Source organism: Labrus mixtus, chromosome 4 (genome assembly GCF_963584025.1).
Source record: "Labrus mixtus chromosome 4, fLabMix1.1, whole genome shotgun sequence".
In the NCBI taxonomy this organism is placed as follows: domain Eukaryota; kingdom Metazoa; phylum Chordata; class Actinopteri; order Labriformes; family Labridae; genus Labrus; species Labrus mixtus.
The window spans coordinates 7,341,979-7,358,974 of record NC_083615.1 but is presented as its reverse complement, the minus strand read 5'-3'; the positions used below and the strand labels follow the sequence as shown (position 1 = coordinate 7,358,974).

Sequence of the window (16,996 nt, the reverse complement as noted above, 5' to 3'; positions counted from 1 at the left end):
TACTGGGGAAGTGAGCTGGCTCCAGGTCTAGTCCAGGAATAGAACCAGCGACCCTCCAGCCCAGGTCACTACGGCCTGAGCTCCTGCCGCTCCAATCAACTTTTAACCACGTTCTACATGGGAAAATATTTTGTCACCAGGTAGGATTAGTACTGCAGAGTCATCCTCAATGCTAGAGCCAAGCTGGATTCTGTATATGGTAATAAAAAGATTCATAATAGAAAGAAGAAGAAGAAAAAAGAAAGCACAGGCAGTTCCCACAGTGACAATCAAGCGAGACGGAGCCATCCAAGGTGACTCACACTGTTTGATAAATGAGACTTGGAATATTTCACAACTGCTCCGCGTGTCACTTCTAAAACCCATATTGACAAAGCGGAGTGAGTGTTTGTCACTTTGAAAACTGAAGCTCTTCCCTAAAGCAATGAAATAACTGTGTCAGGTGAGAGAGTGTTTGCATGGAGGATGTTGCACAAACTAGCCTTGACGCTTCACTACAATCCATGCAATAGTTCTTGAAAGAATAATGAAGCAAAGAGACAGAATGAAGAGCCAGGTGGAGAAAAAGGAACAAGCACAAATGCAGCTGTAAGCACACAACCAACCTTGAGCTGTGCTTACATTCTCTCCTTTCCCTACATGCGCATCTCTCTCTTCTACTGTATTTGCCTCTTGCTCGATCCTTTTCACTTTCAGCTGCTTTCTATCAGATAGTGGCCTTTTAATGCACTGCGGTGATAAAGGAGTCGTTGAGGCTGTGAGAGAGAATGGGTGGTCTAAAGCTGCTCTATCTTCAATCTGAGCACCTCCTGCCTCTTAAGAACATTAAAACGGAAATAAACTCTTGAGTGTTCTTAATGTCAGACCGATCTCTGCCTTTAAGCAGCTGCTTCAGTTCCCTGTGATAGATATGCAGCCCTAACGTCTCCTCCCCTCACAGCTTCTCTCTGTCACGGTCTGTGTGCATGTGATGGGGAAAGTGTGTGGCGCCCTTGAACTCAACTTTTTTTTTCTGTGAATGGCTGCTCTTGCATGCGTTTATAAATACCGACCATATTTGTGACCCCGCAGCTGTCTCCAGGTTCGGAGGATGACGACGGTGAAGGGCCTATCAGTGAGAAGCTCGGGCGGATCCAGTTCAGCATAGGCTACAGCTTCCAGAACACGACCCTCACCGTAAAGCTTCTCAGGGGCCAGGAGCTCCCGGCCAAGGACTTCTCCGGCACCTCGGACCCTTTCGTCAAGATCTACCTGCTGCCGGACAAGAAGCACAAGCTTGAGACCAAGGTCAAGAGGAAGAACCTCAACCCCCACTGGAACGAAACCTTCCTGTTTGAGGGTCTGTTTAATTTTCTATCAGAAACTTGCTTTTTCTTGCAGCGACTGTGAGTTTCAATCCAACCTCGGCCCTTTTCCGCATGTCATCCCCTGCCCTCTCCTCCTAACATTTCCTGTCTCTCTTCGGCTGTTCTATTTGATAAAGGCAAAAAAAAAAAACTTTAAAAAGGTACTTGATATTTCATTTTTATTAATCAAGTCAAACTGCTATATTATGACGTATGGTTGCCCAGTTGAATAACCGGAAATTTAAATTTAGACAGGTGGCCTAGTCTTTTAGGTAAGAAAACAAGATATATTTTGTGCAGTCATTGTCATGATGAGCTGTGATGTCTTTCCAGACTGATCCGGATCAAAGTGTCTGTGGGTACTCAAAGTCAAATTTGTTTGCCAAGTGTGGCTTACAGTACCTTAGTAACACTAACACCATCAACCAGTCTGGTCCTTATCTGAGGTTAATGTCCACATTTCTCCGCCCCGCCAAACTGTACTGCTCTTATGAGATACCATCTGTTTATTGTGCTTGTTTAAATCCAGGCAGTAGAGTGAGGAGAGCAGGCCTGTTAACTGTAGCCCTAATCCTAGCCCGGCTAGTGGTGGGTGGCTGCGTTACACTTAGACACTACATTTAAATGCATTGTCGCTTTAGACGGTGGTGACGTTTGATTGTTCAGTCAACCAAATGGCCCACATCCTTAGTTGCATCAGTTGAAATCAATTGGCATCCCCATTTCCACCAAACTTAATCATAACAGTGAGAACAGACAAAAACAGAAACGCATGTAGTAAACTTTTCAGAGACAAATAGCTTTGCTTTCATATAGACCAAATCATACATTTCAAGAAGCTGATAGGGAAAAGTGTTTTTTAGGTCTTTTTTTTTTTTTCTAAACATAGCTGTTTATTATGCTTTAAACGGGGCATATTATGAAAAATCCACATTTAAAGAGACACACACACCAAGACGGAGCGTTCTGAGAGAGCTGGTTTATACAGGGTCACAAACCTCCTCTGGTCCTTGATTCATGTTATATTTTAACCAAAGCACAGCACAGATGTTTCATTTAGACCACGGGTTTGAAAAGGTAGAAAAGGGGTATAAGATGTCCTCTTTAAGTAATAGATAAACAATTAGGGAAGTTTTTTGTCACTTGAGTGTTGGATGAAAACACTAATACTACTCTCACATCTTATATGTTAAATATGATGCTACAGCCAGGAGCTGCTTTGCTTACCAATCAGGAAAGCAGCTCGCCTCGCACTGTCCAAAGGAAAACACTGTGCCCACCAGCATTTCCAAACTGACTAATTAAGGCATAATATATTTGTTTAATTTGTACAAAGAAAAAAATGTGCAGCCAGGCGTGCTGTTTTCCTCTGCTTGAAGTCATTTTGCTAATTTTGTGTTAACCATATATATTTTACACTCTAAGGCAGATAAAAGACGAGCACTAGATCTAGACTAATTTTTCAAAAATATCACACTGTCCCTTAAATTCCAGCGGTAACATGAAGTTTGTTCCATTGAGTATTCATGGCAACGACACCGGGTCGATTCATGACACATAAAAGCATTTTGGGAGTTGTGTGAAAATGTAAACTCAAGGTGTGAAAATTGAACAATATTTTTGCATTGGTAAAATGTCTATTTCAAAAACAGACGCTGCATGAAAGAGATAATATCCTCCAGCTCTTCAAAGTACAGCTGTTCATCGCAGTGCAGTGCATACTTATTTTAGATATGAATTTGTTTCATAAGAAACACATTATGTTCAAAATCTTTAAAATTCGGATAATAACTAGTGGGCTTAACAAATGAATGAAATAGGGAGCAATGCCTAATGACTGGAGTCATTAGAGAGAGAACTGGCTGGTCCTGCTGTTTTCTAAACGCACTTAGCCCTTTGCCAAATTGATCCCTGTTAGCATGGTGCGGAATAAACTGCCCTCTCTGTTCTGTGAAGAACATGTTTTTTCACGGTCTCTAACTCTTCCCTCCCCGCTTCTCTGTCTGTGTTCAGGCTTCCCTTATGAGAAGGTGAGAGAGCGCACTCTCTACCTTCAGGTGTTGGACTACGACCGCTTCAGCAGGAATGACCCCATTGGAGAGGTGTCAATCCCCCTTAACAAGGTGGAATTGGGCCAGATAAAGACCTTCTGGAAGGAGCTCAAGCCCTGCAGTGATGGAAGTGTAAGAGAGGGAGGGATGGCCATCTGCCCAAGCGATGACCAACCCAATGTTTTCATTGACATGTTGTTTATAGAGTTTTATCCAAACAAGAGGGATATTGACTTCTTTTTAAAACGTGTGCTTGATTGACATCAAATTAGAAAGAGCATCGGGCTCCGGCTAGCCAGCCAGGTCACTGCACCGTCTGTGTTTGTTAGAGCAGAGAGGGCAGTGTTGTAAGATTACACAATAAACTAGTGAGTAATCTGGAGTTTGTTATTCCCTGATGAAATGTGATCTTAGTCTGGGTGATTCACACTCTATTGTGTGTTTGCGTGTGTGTGCTTATGTGTGTGTGTTCCTCAGGGGAGAAGAGGAGACCTGCTGCTGTCTCTCTGCTATAATCCAACTGCCAACACCATCACTGTGAACATCATTAAAGCGCGCAATCTCAAAGCCATGGATATCGGGGGCACCTCAGGTGGAGAATCTTCCTTGTTTGTTTAGTCTTCTCTGTTTCTGACCCTCGTTCGTCAGTCTGATGACATTGGAAGCTCTGCGGCTTCACAGACGGCTCCCGTCCACATGTTGGGCAAACTGACTCACCCATAGCTTTGGCAGCAAGGTGACATTACCTCCAGCAACTCCTCCTTTCCCGTTCTCTCCTTCTTCCTGTATATCTATGAGGATCTTTAGCCTGTCGGACAAATCTGTATCAGCTCAGTCTGTTGCTGGTTTGTGCAAGTATCAGGTCCCACCGTGAGACGCTTCCTGTGGATTATTTTGTAAAAATTACTCCTTTCCCGCAGTAGTATTAGCAGTGTCTGTTAGCATTACAGAATATGCTAATGCTCCAGAATTGGTGGTACAAATCCCAGGCCCTATTTCCATAAATACTTCCTCATTTGTATGTTTCCTAGCTCAGGGGATGAGGTGACCTTGAGCTCAAACTAGGTATTTGCTTCCCTGCTGCCTTCCCTGACTTTGACAATTAAGAGGGTAATTGGGAACCTGACCCACCGTGGTGCATCTTGATCCTGGCTCTCGTGTAAACTGCTGTTTCTTTTGCGCCCACATCGCAGATCCATATGTGAAGGTGTGGCTGATGCACAAGGACAAGCGCGTAGAGAAGAAGAAGACGGTAACGATGAAGCGCTGTCTGAACCCCATTTTCAACGAGTCCTTCCCCTTCGAAGTGCCCGCCCATGTGCTGAGGGAGACCACAATCATCATCACTGTCATGGACAAGGACAGGCTCAGCCGCAACGATGTTATAGGGAAGGTAAAGCTTCACATTCCCTTTGTGCTCATCATGTAAGACTCTGCAGCTTCCTTTTTACATGAATGTGTTGTATGAGTAAAAGAACCACAATGACAAGAATAAACTTCTGCATCAAACACATTTTACACAAATTTGGTTTTTCCCCTGCGTCAAATGTTGAAGCAGTGATCACACAAGCCAATATGAAGGAATGGTTTAAGAACAGAAACAACACTTCTGACATGGGATCCTGAAGAATAGTTTGTGATATTTGGAAAACACCAATTTGCTTAATGGAATGAGCAGCGTCAGAGGATTGATACCGTTCTCCCGTCTGATGAGGTACATTCAGATAGGGCCAGCGGACAGTTAGCTGAGCTTAGCGTAAACACGAGCCCTTTTCAATCCAGTTGAAGGCAGAGATTACGCCCATGTACAGTCTCACCTTCAATGTAACGCCAAAGAGGTGTGATGGTGGGATCAAGTCGTCCCACCTGTGTGTGTGTGTGTGTGTGTGTGTGTGTGTCTGTCTGGCTTTTTCTTCATACACTGTGTTTCTGCAATGCTGTAACATGACTGTGAAATCACACACTGGGGCACAAATTCTATACAGTAATAAAGGCGGAAAGTCGTAATGGCGCCTCAAAGGATCTACTGAATCCTTGTTCTAGCACCTCAGAGTCTACTTAATTAACCCGTTTTACCTTGTTTGTTAAACTGCTCAATATCAGAAGTGTGTAAGAGACAGTTTTCCGTTTTTCTGGAAGGTTATGTGCTGGACTATTTCTTGACTTGGAGCAGTTTCCAGGCAACCGTGCTCGAGGGAGTTACTGCTCCCGGCCAACAAATAGGCTTCATTGATTAAGGTTTCAACGGCAAAATATGTTTTAAAATCCATTCGTTATGCAGCGTGTGAGAGAACTCTTTCATTTAATTACCTTTTTAACTCATTCCCCTGCTCCCTCCTGTGTGCCACGTCAAATATTGCTCGGACATTTTGACCGTTTTCAGACAAAAAAAAGTGGTTTCTTTTCTGAATAAAGCTGTACAGTACATAACTATATCAACATATCTGAATGATCTTTCCTCACTTTTTCTCTTCTCTCTCCCCCCCCCCCCCACACCTCTCAGATCTACCTATCGTGGAAGAGTGGGCCAGGGGAGGTGAAGCACTGGAAAGACATGCTCGCTCGACCGCGTACTAACGTGGCCCAGTGGCACGCTCTCAAGGCCTGATCGCACTGCCCAGCTTCCTCCATGGCCCCTTCCCCATCTCCCACTCCCCCCTCCTCCCTTGCCTCCTCCTCCAACTCCCGTCCTTATGCACAAGACTGACTTGCTGCCAGGCTGCGAAACACGGGTACAATTAGCCATCTGCTCTCTTAAACCTTTAAACTCTTGTGGTTTTCTTTCAAAATCTTCTCTTTTCCTCCTCGTCATACAAACGTGTCTTAGTTTCTGCGTCCCACCACTTTGCCAATGGTCCCCCTGTTTCTGACTGTCTGTGTGTCTGTCTTTCCTTATGCACTTTGCCTGTGGAGGTCTGAGTTTCAGTTTCTTTGTCGGCCCGTTGATTCTGAACTGCACTGCAGCCCCTGACCCATTTACGGTGCCAGTCCCATGGGATCACAGAGAATCTTAAGTAGTGGTCTAATCTCGTATATTCTTATTGTATGACTATTCCAGGTACACAATACTATACAGTATGTACTATATGTACATATACATATGAATATATTAGGCGTAGAGATTGGCAGAAGTCCCCCTATACAAAAAGTCGTATACAGTATGTTATTCATAGCTTGTCTGCTGGTTCCTTCCTCTCTGTCTCCTCATTTGTCTTCTCCTCCTCGTCATCCGTCTGAAGTGTACGATATCCCTCTCAAATTTCAATCCTTCCTTCTTTTACTCAAAAGTGGTTTAATGTTCAGGCTGAAGTTGTCGAAAGCAATCAATACCTGGTTAGTGAAACCAGCTGAACTCAAGATGGAGTTGTTGATACTGCTGTCTCTTCTCTCCCTCCTCTTTTTTCTTCTCTAGACCCTTCTTTATCTCCTCCCCCCCTCTCTTATTGTTCCCTCTTTCTCTTCTTCTGGCACAATATTAGTGGATTCCCCCCTCGCTCGCTCTCTGGACTCTTCCCCCCCCCCCCCCCTTGTCGTCTGTGTGCTGTGGGTGCTGTGCTGTAGCTCCAACAAAAATAGAGATTAAAAAAAATTAAAGAAACATCTAACTGAACTTTCCAAAGCTGGGAAAGCTGGGAACACTACAAACTTGGGAAAAGGGTCGCTCCTGATTTTTCCAGACATAAAGCCCTGACACGGAGAGAGAAAAAAGAAGATGAAAAGAAAAAAAAAAGAAAAGAGGAACATGACAAACAAATCCCCTCTGATCGATGATGTCATTTTTCACAGCATCACCAACTGAGGAAACCAATTTAAAATCTTCTTCCAATGTTAAGATAAAAAAAACAGAAGCAAATGGCAAAGTGCGTGTCGTTTGTGCACATGCACACTTCTGTATGTTTATCGATGCTTCAGATCCTTTGTTCTGCCCTGTGCTCTTGTTTTGTGCTGATGGGCATCGATCTTCTCCAGTTTGGACTGTATGGTGTGCTGCATAAATGTGCGCCTGTGTGGGTGTGTGTTTGTGTGTATGCGTGCATGTTTTCCAGGGGCAACGGAATCCAGACTAGGCAGAAATCCTCTTCTCTTTTCTCTTTCTCATCTCGCGCTCTTCTTGCTCTTCTTACTGCCATTGTTTCCCCATCCTCCTTTACTGCCCTGCCTTCTGAACGAGGGCACGGGGAAGTTCTCTCTGCACTTTTTTAAAAATGTAATAACAATAATAACGCTGATGATATTTTTGATGATGATTACAGTTCTGGTGAAAATTAAGGGAGGAGAGTCTGAAAGGGTGAGCAGCAGTCGGGGAGAGGAGACATTCGCTCTGTGATTTCAGGGTTTGGAGATGAAGTGGAGGGCACAGAGGACGGGTGTAGGGGCTCTCATCCTCCTCTTTTTGTGCCTCTGTTTGTCCTCGACGTACCTGTGTGCGCTTCCGTGTGAGAGTACGTGAGTGTTGGAGCACGTGAGTGTGTGTCGGCTACCAGGCTCCCTGCGGCAGGCTGTTAGTGTCTGAAATGTCAGGCGAGGATTGAGAGATCAGGCTTGTGTGATCATCACATAGAGGCCGGACATCACAACAATGCTGCTGCACAATGTGCGCCTGGATCATGAGTCTGTGATGCTTAACAGTAAGAAAATTGAAAGGAGGAAAAAAAAAGATAAGGCTTTTCCTGAAACTACGAATGGCCGTGTATTTCTGATGCTGGGTGTGATATTAGACGATGTTTTGATTTGCCACTATGAGATACTGTAGGAGCAGATTAGACATTATCTCTACACTGAGAGCTTAAGAGCACCACAGTGTTCTGGTAGCTGCCTGCTCAGCTCAGCTCCAATATTTCTGTAACATAAATAAAACAGTCATAAAGCAACAACATGAAAACCGTCAGCCATTAAGAGCTGCTCACACTCTCTCTCTCTCTCTCTCTCTCTCTCTCTCTCTCTCTCTCTCTCTCTCTCTCTCTTTCTCTCTGTGTGTTCTCTACTAATGTCTCTGTCAGTCTATCTGGGTTTTTTACATTCAGAAAGTCCTGTGAAGCTTAATCCTGTCAGCTATTCAGGAATTATTTTAGTGAAGCAGCTTCTAATTGAGTATTTAACCTTGAGACATCTTTATAATTTGAATAGCTTAGCAAGCAAATATAATCACTTATTTGTACTTCAGTCGAAGCATCACTGCCTCTGTTACTGCATCATCTTTAGTTTATGCTAACTCAAATGCAAATCCTTTGAAGTTTTTTCTTATTTACTTTGTTTTGATTTTTTTGCTTCGAGAAGCCAGATCACCAGATCACCAAAAGACAGATTATGTAGTTCTAGTCTAATCTGCACCAGGCTAGTCCTCGTCTGGAGTCGGCGTGAGCCAGTGTGCCTCTTCGTGTGTGGACTCGGTCCTGGCTCCTGTGATGCACTGATCCGGTCCAGCACCCTTCAGAACAATTGGCCAGCCGTAAAACGGGGCCCACTGTTTTGACAGCCACTGCCTGCGGTGTCACAGCACATTACACTCCCATTAGGTGGTCTAAAAGGAGCAATATCTGCTTCCTTGGACCGGGGCGACTCACTGTTTGCAGAGGTAACGCTCGCTAATAATAATACAAAACATGGACACTCTCATTAGTAACCACGAGGATGATGGATGAGGATAATGGCCCGTCAGTCAGAGTGAGGAAAATAATTAGGAGGCGATGGTTTCTGAAGCTCTAAAAACAAATTGTGGTTTGAATGCGCAGGTGTGCAGATGATGAGTCAGCAAAATAGCTCTGCCAGTCCCTTTCACCAAGATTACATGTTGCACAGGCAGTGATAAATTGCTGTGCTACAGGAGTTTACAAAGCTTAGTCATCAGTGACCCTGTAAACTGGAGGATATGGTGTTATTTTTAGTAACGTGGCGCAGAGTGCGATGGAGCTGATCCTCTAAGGTAAACTGGAGGCTGCAGGGCTACAGGGTTAGGCTTTTAAAACTAACAACACTGAGTGCTTACACAGACTGCTTCATAAATTCAAATGTAGCGCTTTGATTAGACAGGAGGCTTTCTATGAGTGCTGTTTTAGAGTACAACAGCACTGGGACTTTAAGCTGTATATACATATATATATATATATATATATATATCTCAAGATGTTCTGAATACCACTTATTGACATTAGCTAACACTTTGGATGATCAAACTGGTACATCACATGTTACACATCACAGATGCAATGAAAACAAGAAACAACTGACTCTTTCTTCAACGGTTCTATGATAGACGGGAACTTACAGATAATTCAGCAAAATACAAAGTTTCTCTTCTGTAGTTACAGTGTGTTGAATCATTGAAATTTGACTCACTCAGTCAAATTGCAGAACAGTTGATTGCGCTGTTGATGGAGCAAAAATAAATTCTAAAAAACACAAAATACAGATCCGTTGGTAGCAATCTTTATTTATAACTGTATAAACCGCTTATAGGTCGGCCTAACTGCAGCCAGGTGTCCATTCCTGGATCATAGCCGTGCCGATATTCAGCACATCAGCACTCCCGCTGATGTACTTCTGCTGAATAAAACAAAAATATGAATATTTATCATAAATATTAAAAACAAATATGAATATTAAAGTGACACTGATAAATGCAATTACAACACAATTCTTAAGCAGCCTTAGCATTAATAATGTATACTATGAAACGATGTGGATTGACCTGAGTTCAAGCAACTAATTCTATACATTTAAGGAAACACAGGAACAGAACATTCATCACAAAGTATCCAGAAAGTGGCACACTCCTTCAAACAACCAGTAGTCCATAATCTTCTGTCCTCTTACTGCCAAACTGCAACAACATTAAAGTGGATGGAAAGCTCAGTGCCAAACAGTACAAAGCAGAAAGCAATTTCTAAATCCCACTTTTACTGTACTGCCACCTGTCTCACACCTCCCTAACGTTCTGCGTGTTGTTTGGCACCGGAGCTCTCTCAGCAGTGACCTTCAACTACACTGTGCTCATGAATACAGCCGGGCAATGCTGCAGATGTTCCCAGTCAACACTTTTTTCATTTCAGACTAACTCTGTATACTGTCTTTTCTCATGGTTAGCCTCAGCTCGGTCTTTCATTAGTTTTCTCTGATGAAGCCAACTGGTTCCTGCAGGTGTGGATGATTACTGTTCAATTAAAAAGGTTTCCCTAAAGACGACGGACACAGCCCACACCGCCCCACCACTTTGCCACTGAATTAAAGCCTGTCAAAATGGACTTTGGAGTTATGTAAATGATACTTTTTCCCCAATTTGTTTGATTTTCCTCGAGCTATTGTTGAACCTTTTAGTGACTGCACCATGCAACTTTCTAATTCATCAAAGGCTGTGCAATGCATTGTGGGGTTGTTTTCAGCGCTACAGGTACATTACAAAGACACTAGGGTTATAAAAATGCATCATAGCACTGCTCCGTGTGATATCTGTACAAAATGTAATTCAATTTTCACTTTAGACTGCAAGCCCTGTGATTGGTCCACTGGGTACTGCATGGTGTGGTAGGAGTGAGCTCACTGCAAACAGAATAAACACAGCCTCATTTGAATGCATTCAATGGAACGTAAAATGACTTCCTCTGAATGATTAAATAGCAAATACAGAGTATGTCAGGAAGCCATGGTTATAAATAAACCTGTTAAACATTAGCATACAAGCACTAAGAATGGGAACATGTTAGAATATTTTGTCATTAGCATGTAAATGGAAAGGAACATAAATTTCAGAGCAGCTAGCATGGTTGTAAACCCTTAATGATGTTATCGCGTTGTCCTGTTACATAAAGTTATCGGATTAGTCAGCATTTTTTCTTCTCCCCTCGCCACACTAAAACTCTTAATTTGTTCAATATTTTTGGTTTAGTCCAATTACCTGTAAAACAGCCTCAGTTTCATTGGAAGTTTTGTACAATTTAACAAATGTTCGCACGCTCAAAGGCTGAAGCCCACCTCCTGGAATTTAATCTTCTCTCAGATGTTTATTCAATTGTGTATCTTGCCAAATGCATCATTGTCACCAGCAGACTTCCACTCTCAGTTATTGGCTGAAGGGGTCACACCTGTTTGCCAGAGGATTAGTAAGATATTCTTTGGAGCCTGATGCTATTGTTTGTCCTTGTCATACTCTCAGCCCCTTCCTTATGCTGCAGGGATAGTTTGCCTTGATGGAGAGGCGTTATTTAAAGACGTGTGTCAATGACTCACTCTGTTGGAAAGGTGCCTGCTTTGCTGTAGTTTGTGCAATATTAAATCAAGGCTACACAGTGCTCTAGGTGTGTGTGTGTGTCTTTGGATTAAAATCAGGCTGTAGTAATCTCATCCTGGAGGGACTGCAGCTGCGGTTTTATTCTGCTGAATCATATTATGACGGCTGGGTCAGCACAGGAGTCGCCTCGCTCACCTTCCTCTTTTGTCCAGTCAGTGGTTGTGTGAGTCTCGCCCCGGCACAGACGGACCTCCCCTCCCCCCGACTCACCCTTTCAATTGTTTTAAGCATCCGGTGAAAACAACCTGATGTGACTCCTCCCAATCAGGGTTAAAGTAAGCATTATTTGAATGGTAACAAAATGGTTGTGAAAAACAATAATGAGTAATAATATCTTTTTCTCTTTCTGTTCACATTTGACTGTTAGTCAGTGTGTATGTGTGTGTGTGCTTGGTGTTCTTGTGTTGGGTTTATTTATTTACAAAAATGTGATAAGAAAATCCTTCTGTTTTTGAAAAACTTTATGTAAATATTGTTGGTGAAAATTAACATATGTTGTACGCCAAGTTTTCATTTGTCACTTGAAATGATGAAGAAAACAATGATATTCCTGAATAACGGTGGTGATGTTGATGATGATGCTGAAGCTGATTATACCTGCCCTTCTTGAATAAGGGCTTTTGATGTCCGCTGTATTTTTGTTGGAGGCGCTGTGAGGTTGCGGCAAGAGAGATACAAAGGGAAGGAGTGATACCCAACACATCCCGGGCCCACTGTAGCAACACTGCCACATCCCTCTTTAACCCCCCTTACACCTCCAGGTAATAGACCTAGAGATATGTGACATCAATTGTAGCTTATGTTCTTTATGTCACACAATATCTTTATATTTGAACTACAAACGTGAAAAAAGAAGCTCCCCCAGCTCTTGGAGAGGACTGTTCTCCTCCCTGTGGAGTCAGTCTGCCCCGGTCGCTTGGCATCACATCTCACCCTGTCTGCTCATAGGCACAGGGATTTACTGTAATGCCATTGTGTTAGACAGGATTGGCCCTGTACTGACACTGATGATGCCTTCCTCATTGAATTTGGAGTCATTATTGCTCTGCTGGAGGCCACACATGGGGACGGGCATGTATTGGGGGAGAGAGTGGAAGGACGTACAGCATCCTTCTGACCTCTTAAAGACGATTTGCATGCTTGTGGTTCAGCCTTTTTTTGGGGGGAGGGGCGGGGGGGGGGGGGGGGAGGGTTAGACTTATGATTAAGCACAACTGACTGCCATGAACTCACCAAATAATAAGCCTGTCGTCTGCTTAGTCAGACATTTGTAAGAACTCTCCAACTCCGAGCAAGAAAAATCCAGGATTAATGCGAGAGCCAGACTATGAATGGCCATTTCACAGACAACGAGGAAATCAGGGTTTTTAATCGTTTCAAATGCAGCAATGAAGATTAATCTTTCCAAAATGTCCAAAATATGCCCTGTGCCTTGTCAGCAGGCATGCATTCAGCCAACTGCCACATCCAAAAACAACAAAATGCACAGGGCTGTAGTCCAGTTTTTCCCTCTGCAGGTGTCTGGACACCCACTCCTCCATTTTCAATGTGCCGTATGTTTCCGACTGGGAGTGTGTACAGCGCAGGGATGGAGCTTATCAGTTTCACTCAGTTTTACTTTTAGAACCGTCTCCAGCACAGACGTCAAACGGTACAGCAGATACTCCCTGCAGTAGTCTGCAGGAAGGACACAGGATACAGTCCTGTCTCATTTGTAATACCATCCTTCAGACGGATTCTCAAGATGAAAATATAAACACACACACACAAACACACACACAAACACACACACCCTCCATCTGTCGTTTATCGATGCACTGAAAATAAATATTCCTTCTTTTTCTTCCCCTTAGACCAGGTCCTTCAGAGTATTTTTCTCTCCTCCTCGCTGGTTGTAAATAGACTTTGAGATTCAGTTAGAGCATCCTCTAACTCCTGCCATAATGTGGGCATCTTGAATCAGGTAGGTAATAAGCAATACATGTAATTGATCTAACGCCATACAGAGAAAATTTTACTCACCGAGTCTGATTGTGACTCTGATTTGCGTTGGGGGATGTCGAGGGTAACACTCCTGTTTCTTCACCTCCTTTCTCCACTTGCCATGGCTCACCTCTTCAACAAAGAGTGCTCTAACTTAAGACACACAATTGTGATGTGTACAATCTAATTTAATGTATTTATTTATGTATTTTTGCCAACTTTGTATAGTGTATAAATATCTATAAATATATGAAAAATGACAGTACTGTATAGATTTTAGCTGCCTGGTAAGGTTAATAGTATATACTTGGTAGACTAAAAGAAAAAGCGTAGAGCTGTTCAAAAGCCAGTCATTGAGAAAATGCTTTCTGTCAAACCTGGTGCCACTGGCCTTTTTTATAATCTAGGTTTCGTTTCTGGTTTTTTTTTTTTTTTTTTTAATTCTTGCCAGTGGGAACCAAAAGTGTGTGTTGTTCTTTTTTTCGTCCGTTCGTTTGTTTAATCGGTTGGTTGGTTGTTTTTTTAATTTATTTTTTTTGCCTTGACAAGACACAGCGAGATTCTGGCAGCCAGGAGAGTGCAGTGGAACGCAGACCGGGACCCTGTGCAGTAGTGTGTGTATGTGTGTGCGTGTATGTTAGGTGTGTGTCCGTCCATAGTAGTGCTAGTGCTCTCTGTGCAGTGCCTCCCTTCTCCCTTCTCTCTCTCTCTCTGATGTAGTTTGTCATGTGATGCAGAGTGTGTTAAGGTACAGGATGACTGTTCACTGAAGCCGGCAGATGCTCTCTTTCTCTCTCTCTCTCTGTCTGTCCATGTCTCCTCTGCTTCTTCATTACAACTCTTCATTTTAATCCTCCACCATGTATAGATTTCCACTTCCTCTTGCTCGATCGTTCATTTACTCCCCCATTCAGCTGGTAATGTGTACACCAGCAGGGTCTAATTTTCCAGTAATCCATGCTTTCTCATCTATCTGTGATTTTTTTTTTTTGTCCATTAGCAGCTCTCATCCGTCATTTTAGAGCCCCCTTATTTTGTCCTGCAAACCTCTGCGGACTGGAGTAGGATTTAGCACACACACACACACACACACACACACACACACACAAAAAGAAAGAAGATCCTCGCGGTTTATGCCTGGTCATATCTTTATATTTTTACTTTAATCTGTCTCTTTCTTCTGTCTCTGGAGGAGAAGGGCAGCTGCCGGCTCAGCTCGCAGAAACACAAAGCAGCCATATTCAGATGTCAAGCACAGAACTGTGACTCAAATATCCGTTGTGGTGGCAACATTGCCGCCATGTTTGTAGCAAGAGCAAGGGAATAGCCTTAAAGATTGGACAAACTACATGTAAAAGAAGTGGGATATGTGCATTTTGTAGTGGACTATGATTGCCTTCCCTTTTCCCACACCAGATTTATTACTCAGTATTCTGATGTGTTGCTTGGTTGCTCTGTACATATCTGTGTAGTACTTCTGTTGATGTCCCTGTATTAGTATAGTAATGGGTTCTTACTGGGCGACCTTTGCAGAAGTCTGCTCCCTCCTGTCTCATCTCATTTCCTCAAAAACTTTAGACATTCCATCTGAATCTCAATTTGAGAAACATTTTAAAGATGATTCGGTTTTTCATGTAGCCTGGGAGCAAAAGGACTGAGTCACAGACATTTCCGCTGGAGCCATGATAATAACCAGGACGACTTGTCTGTGTTCACGTCTAACTAACAGACTCGGTGTAAAGACCCTGACATGTGCCTCTCTGCTCCTCTAAACCCCGCCTCCACACTGCTACCTCACCTGGCTCTGAGAGGTCAGCGGGTCACCGACTGGTTTAGGGAGCCTTCGACCTGCAGCAGGTGATGGTGGGTGAGGAGGTGGGAGAGCCCTTTGAGGTGGCAGAGAGGCAGCACGGTCTCACCCTGGGTCAGGAGGGGAGGGAGCATGGGTGTCTCAAGGTCACACCCAGTAGCACTTCGGTTTTGCGTTCCATGTTTTTTGAAGCCTCTCCTGTTTTTTGGCCTAGCGGACTGTGATCTTACTGGTTGATTTTTCTCGTTCTCCTCCACCCATCAGTGTTATAAGAGTATGTTGGGTGGGTGGAGCCATGGAGCTGAGCTCTGATTTTGTTCCATATTAAAGAATCATTTTTACAACACCTGTGTCCAGAGATTCAATGCTCTTTCTTCTGTGCTTTAGTTCCTTCGTACAAATAAAAGGGAATTGACTTCCCTTGACTTCAAACATGCAGACACAAAAACGTCACACTAAACTAAGTGAAGCTGATAGGATGCTGAGGTGAAACAACTATTGTTTTAAACTGAACATCAATAGCCAAAAGTATTGAATAGCAATAATGGCTCAACTGGGATCGAACCCTCTGACCTCAGTGATTCTCTTACGTTTCCTCTGGTACGATTAGAAAGTAGAATTTTTTTTCATTGTGAGTTTATTAACTTGACTTCTATGGGATTTATTCGCATTACATTTTTGCAGATTAAGGTCGCAGAAATAGATACAATTCATATAACTCTGGTGATCCATTCACCTTCCAGCAAGTGCAATTTGCATAATTATTCAATACATTTTTATTTGTTTACTGCCAAATCATAACAAGTTGTGTCATTGCATTAAAAATATGGAGCAGTCTAGACTGCACTTACTATTTACCCAACGTAAACCTCAAACCCCCTTAAAGTTGGATCGAGGGACAGAGAAAAAAAAGAGGAAACGCACAGACAGCAACAACATCAACAATATAATTACTTTTAACTAAAGAGCTAAAATACACTGGCATGCCTGAGGTGTTAGTATCCTAGAATGCCAAACTGTGATACAGCCTTAAAATGATACCTACTGAACATGAGCATCATCACTAAGAAAATAATGATGGTGTGATTTTAAATATAAATAAAATATTTGACTTTGTTGGTGAAGTGAAAATGAAAATGTAGTTTAATAGAAAAAAAAAAATGTAATAGAGCTTTAGAAATGTTTCCATAGCTTTCTGACATTTTCAATCCCGTCCGGGGTTGCTGCATGGCGGTGCAGGAGCCGATCCCAGATGTCATTTACAACATATCTATTTTTTATTTTTAAATAATAACGGCTACTGAAATTGTATGGTAAAGCTCTTATTATATATTCTTCTAGAAAGGTGTTCTTACCTGAAATTTGCCCACAAAAGCATCAGCGTGTGAAGTCTTCACTTAAATTGGGTGGTACTGCCAGGTGCACACCTTCCACGTATACAATTGGTCCAATCATTTAATTTGTGCAAAGTAGTGTTGTCAGGTTGCACAAGGAAAAGGACTGTTATGTTGTGATGCAAGTT

At 42.8% G+C, this 16,996-nt stretch overlaps 1 protein-coding gene across 3 annotated transcripts in view; it reads left to right on the top strand.

The window, feature by feature from the left end:
- Positions 1 to 15,818, top strand: part of syt7a (synaptotagmin VIIa) — an 87,542-nt gene extending 71,724 nt beyond the window's left edge. For all 3 annotated transcript variants that reach the window (XM_061035507.1, XM_061035506.1, XM_061035505.1), the window contains 5 exons: positions 1,072 to 1,339; positions 3,360 to 3,529; positions 3,875 to 3,989; positions 4,591 to 4,790; positions 5,901 to 15,818. In XM_061035507.1, coding sequence (XP_060891490.1) covers positions 1,072 to 1,339; positions 3,360 to 3,529; positions 3,875 to 3,989; positions 4,591 to 4,790; positions 5,901 to 6,005 — 858 coding nt within the window. In that variant the 3' untranslated portion in view covers positions 6,006 to 15,818. The remainder of the gene's footprint in view (positions 1 to 1,071; positions 1,340 to 3,359; positions 3,530 to 3,874; positions 3,990 to 4,590; positions 4,791 to 5,900) is intronic.
- The last annotated feature ends 1,178 nt before the right edge of the window (positions 15,819 to 16,996 follow it).